At 49.7% G+C, this 5005-nt stretch overlaps 1 protein-coding gene across 3 annotated transcripts; it reads left to right on the top strand.

Moving 5' to 3' along the window:
- Positions 1-222: 222 nt before the first annotated feature.
- Positions 223-4981, top strand: LOC112224465 (centromere protein J). 3 transcript variants are annotated; one of them, XR_006080922.1, is made up of 12 exons: positions 223-505; positions 729-855; positions 997-1210; positions 1415-1586; positions 1702-1807; positions 1970-2338; positions 2516-2637; positions 2744-3596; positions 3708-3816; positions 3936-4101; positions 4325-4604; positions 4720-4789. XR_006080922.1 is itself a non-coding variant. In XM_042312195.1 (9 exons), the coding sequence occupies exons 6-9, from the start codon at positions 2975-2977 to the stop codon at positions 4538-4540; spliced, it is 1113 nt and encodes a 370-aa protein (XP_042168129.1). In that variant the 5' UTR covers positions 223-505; positions 729-855; positions 997-1210; positions 1415-1586; positions 1702-1807; positions 1970-2974; the 3' UTR covers positions 4541-4713. The 3 variants fall into 3 exon arrangements, 1 of the variants encoding a protein (XP_042168129.1); XR_006080921.1 differs by adding an exon at positions 4911-4981 and having other exon boundaries at positions 1970-3596; XM_042312195.1 differs by lacking the exon at positions 4720-4789 and having other exon boundaries at positions 1970-3596; positions 4325-4713.
- The last annotated feature ends 24 nt before the right edge of the window (positions 4982-5005 follow it).

Raw genomic sequence — 5005 nt, 5'->3', positions numbered from 1 at the left:
TTTGCCCACTGTGCCTTTTACACTAGTTGCAATAAATTGTAAATCCCTGAACCTTAAAGTACCTGTTGCTAACAGTCCTTTTAAACGGTCATTTTTGCCGTAGCTACACTGTGACATTCATAACTAGCTATATTAGGTAGCTAGCCACTTGATCGTGCATTCTGAATGAGGCACGCCTTCTTATTATTGACCTGTCTCTAAACTATGATTTACTCGGTTTAGCCCTGTCTGGAGAGTACTTTCATGTCATCTCCAGCTGGGTTATAGGCTCAGCAGTGCCAAACCACTCCCTAGACCTGGCTGAGTCTCTTCGACATAGCTCTGTCTGGGGGTCCCGGGACGTGGACGATTCCTTCGCCTCAATTCCTTTGCCTCAGTGTACATTCCCTCGTCCATGATGCTGAGTCTGGGACAGAATTGAACAAACAGAACCAGCGACCTGGAAGGTATGGAGAAGTTGGTAAAGCAGTCTCAGGACCTACCCCTGATACTCAAACTTGAACAGGTAAGAAAAAAATTGTTGAATGGCTTCATAAAATATTTGAGAACTGTTTGGAATGGCTTGTCACTTCCAGGTAGGTAGGCCTGTTGTACAACAGGAACATAAGCACTGCAGCCCATAGTGCTGTTATCTAGGCCTATTCTTTGTTGTAATTGAGGCACTGATTGTTGATGTGTGCTGTATTTGGAAGCAGTGCTTATTGGTAGTGTAATGTGCCGTGTTTCAGCTGAGGCAGTGGCAGCAACACATGCAGGAGCAACTGAAAGCCCACCAGCTGGAAGAGCTGGTCCATCTCCAGGAGGAGCAACAGAGGCTACTCGGCATGGTGCATGTGGCTCAACAGGAAGGAGCAGGTACTGAAAACACGCTCACACTGTGTTATTGCCATGTCATTGTTGTTATTCCGGTGGTATTACTCAGCAATCTGGATGGAGCAGGAAGCACCAGTTATTGAGTTTGACACCCCTGATTTAGACAAGACTGATTTCCCACAGATTACATAGACCTCCAGGTTTATGGTAGCAGACTGGAGAGAGGGAACTCTATTGGGGGATGGCCCCCTTTCTCAAAGTTCCCCAACAGCCCAGAGCTTCCCTATAGGCCCCCCACAAGGGCCTGCGTCTTCCCAGCTTTGGAGACAGGGGCCTACCTTCCAACAGCCTCCAAGGGGCCAGGAGCAGGAGGGAGAGGATCAGGACCAAACACTGGGTTGGTAGTGCTTACTGGGGGGGAAATGTACTTACCATGACTGTGATATGTGGTTGTCTCACCTAGATACCTTAAGAGGGAGGCACTAACTGTAAGTAGCTCTGGATAAGAGCGTCTGCTAAATGACTAATGTGCCAAGGTGCTTAAAAGCATTTAAAAGTGCTTTTTACATGAGCATTGACTCAAACGCTGTCACTCAAACAGGGACAGAAGCATGGAGCAGTCCACACAAACATCAGCTGAGTGGGAATGCTGATCATATGGGTGATAATGAGGAGATGGAAGAAGTCATGTTATCCCCCCATTCTGCTCCCTCTATGATTGAAGAATGCAAAGATTACAGAGGAGATGACAGTGAACTAGACTCACAGGACAGGTAAATGTTTAATTTAATGAGATAAATGTCTTAACATTTTTTATTTCACTATTCACTGACAGTACAGACTACAAAGAAGCGATTTAGCTGTGTGTTTATGCTCTACTCATTAAAGACCCATTAAACAAGGAATAGAGGGGCAGAAGCAGACATTTGAGGAGCTCCTGGAGGAAGAGCTGAGACTGGAGGAGCAGAGACTGAAGACCACCCAGCAGCAGCAGGTCAGAAACTAAACTACACTAAATATGGGCTATAGAGCTCACACAAGTGACAAGTTTGAGGTTGATTTAGGTATGGTGGTCTTTGGAGCTACAGTACCATTCCCTTTTTGGGGGGGGGCATGCAACATTGCTAATGCTAAGCTCTTCTCTCCATCCCAAAAGAGCCCAGAGGCAGTTGAGGGTGCCATTCCCAAAAGGGTCTTCCTGAGGTGAGGGGAGGGCCTCTCCAGATTCACCAATAGAAGCAAAGCCAACAGACAGAGACCCCAAAAAGACCCCAAACCCCAGGGGACCTCAGAACCTAAGCCCACCCAGAGGGTCAGTCAGTGGTCTCCCATACAGCGCAAGACTGCTGTGCTCAACAAGGCAAATAGACCCAGAGATCCCTGCTCACCCCCCCTGGACAGTGGCAGTCCAGACAGCAAGGCAGCGCAGCCCGAGGCAGTGAGACCCGGAGTCCTGGGCAGTCACCACAGACAGAACATGGCGACACCTGACCTTCTGAGACCTAGGAATGTGATTAGTAACAAGGTGGGTGGGACTTCTCAGCCTGTGAGTAGAACTCCTGCAGCTGCAATTAAACAGTTTGGGCTTGAGGAGAGGACTGGGGCCCTGCAGAGAAATGGAAGTGGTCCATTGAGACTAGATGGAGCAGCAGAGGGAAAACCAGGGGTTGTTTCAGAGTATTCCTTTGAGCTGTCGTTTCAGGAGAAGCTGCAGCGCTGGGACTGTGACCGTCACAAGGTGGTGGAGCCAGGAGAGTTTGAGCTGCTGGAGCAGGCAGCCAAGGAGCTCTTTCTCCTCCAACTCATCCTTCGTCATGAAGGCTTGTAATGCTTTTATACCTGTCTTTTTTTATCATGTATGGCATTAACATTTTTTCGTATGTTTCACAAATTAATGCTACACAATTGCTTAGTAAATGTAAACCTACAGGTGCTGCAGCTGGACCAGCAACACCCCCTCCATGGCAGCTGGGGGCACCACCCGCTATGCCTGTCGGGGGCACCACCCGCTATGCCTGTCCTCCACGCCAATCAAATCCCCCAAACCCTTGCCAACTAAAGGTATTCATAGCGGAGGCACCGGTATAAAAGTGGCCTAGGAACAGGGACCAGCTCCTCTGAATCATCAGGAGTATCTGCTGTGAGGGCAAAGGAGGTTGTGATGAGGGAAAAAGGAAAAGCCATTGAGGAAGATGAAATGAGGGACCGCAAACATGAGGAAATCTGTATTTCGTTCCATAGCAGCTCTGAATTCGGGGATCAGGAGGAAGTAGCCCGACCGCCGTACCAAACTATATTTCCCAGCAACCCCTGGGAAAACACGCTCCCCACATCCAGCCCTCCATACGACAAGAGGTCATATCAGGACAGAGAGGGGGGCTCAGGCCAGGCAGAGGGGGGCAGGGAGAGTGACCTTGACTCCACCCTATTGGAAGATGGAGAAGAGGGGGACCGCAAGGGTCGGTTTGTGTTTGACGATGACACCTGGAATGACCTGGAGGTGGCAGGCAGAATCGTTGAGGACCCCATCAGAACAAAAGGCGCTGCTACAGGAAACAGCCACACTCTCACAATAACAGGGAACGACGTCTCACCCCCAGAGAGGAAGCTGAAGAGAAAGGTGGCTGGGGTCGAGCTGGAGAGGGTGTCAATTATCACAGCAGCCAACCAGGAGCCAGATCCTCCTCCCGCCTCCCAGCTTATGGCCAGGCTGTTCCCCTCGCTGAAGCCCAAGATCCAGGCCCCTCCTCCACCAGAGCCTAGGAAGTCTGAGAACGGACCAGGTGAGAGAGAGTTGCAAACATACTCTTAACCCAGGGGAGCATCTCAACAGCAACTGTTTTCCCTTCCAAAGTTGGTAGCACCAGCATTAAACTGTGTGTGTGGGTGGTCAGGCCAGCAGCAGCAGTCCAGGCAGCTGAGGGAGAGAGAACGATTCAGGACAGAGAACACTGCCCTGGCCAGACTCCAACTGGAGAACGAGAATAACCAGGAATATCTCAGGTAACAACCATGTGGTCTGACCTGGAATAGGACGGTTTTCCTCCCATTCAAAGGCATTGTTACAAAAATTATATTTAACCCCCATATTAAAATTATTAATATTGGGTATTCTATTCCAGGAAGGAGAGGGCAGAGTTTGAGCAGCAGAAGGCTGAGGAGCTGGCCAGGTTTGAAGAGTTCAAGAGGGCGGAGACTAAGAAGCTGCAGAAGGAACGCAAGGTGTTTGAGAAGCACACCTCCGCCGCCAGGGCCATACCAGATAAGAGGGAGCGCGACGAGATCCAGGTGAGACGTTTTAGTAATTTAGACACTCTTATCCAGAGCGACTTACAGGAGCAATTAGGGTTAATTGCTTTGCTCAAGGGCACATCAACTGATTTTTTTCAGTGTCGGCCCAGGGATTCAAACCAGTTTACTGGCCCAATGCTCTTAACCATTAGGCTGACTGCCGCAGACACACACAGGCAGGTTTTGTATCCATCAACGACCTTGCCCCCGTCCACCCCAGGCCCTGAAGCAGCAGCTGAGTTCCCTACACAAGGAGCTGAAGTGGAGAGAGCCGCTGGTCCACCACACACAGGCGTCTCCGACAGCAGATCGACTCCCTGAGCTCAGACAACAGTGCCCTGAGAGACGAGGTCCGCACCCTGGAGAAACTAAGCCTCGGCACCTGGAGGAAGACTGGGACAGACAGCGACAGAGAGGAAGACCGGCGGGAGAATGAGAGAGGGACCCAGGCCATTTGACAGCAACATTGCTCTTGGAGCCCCAGGGGCCTCAAATCAGCAGTGAGTTTAGATTTACTATTACCACCATTTTGTGATTTTCCTGTTTTATTCTGTGTTCTGAATTCACCACGAAGGTTGTTAAATTCTCTGTTGGACTAATGCAATGTGTGTTCAGAGTCCTGACACAGTGAGGAGTTGCCCACCACAGAGCAGTAGCTCCTCTAGAGGCAGTGCTGCTATTGAAGGTACAAGGAATGCAGCTACATATGGACTAATGATACTTACCACAGACTAGGAGTTGAATAAATATAATTTTTTGATTTATTCATATGTGGAGGTATTGTTCTACATTGTGTGGTCTCTTAGACAGTATCAGGGGCATCCTAAAGAGGTCAGCCCCTACAGCAGCCGCAGCACCCGATCCCACTCAGTTACAGCTCAGACGAACAACCATCTTTGAC

The sequence above is a fragment of the Oncorhynchus tshawytscha genome, unplaced genomic scaffold (genome assembly GCF_018296145.1).
Source record: "Oncorhynchus tshawytscha isolate Ot180627B unplaced genomic scaffold, Otsh_v2.0 Un_contig_10411_pilon_pilon, whole genome shotgun sequence".
NCBI lineage: Eukaryota > Metazoa > Chordata > Actinopteri > Salmoniformes > Salmonidae > Oncorhynchus > Oncorhynchus tshawytscha.
The sequence above is the reverse complement of the archived record's forward strand: the minus strand, read 5'-3'. Positions and strand labels throughout refer to the sequence as shown.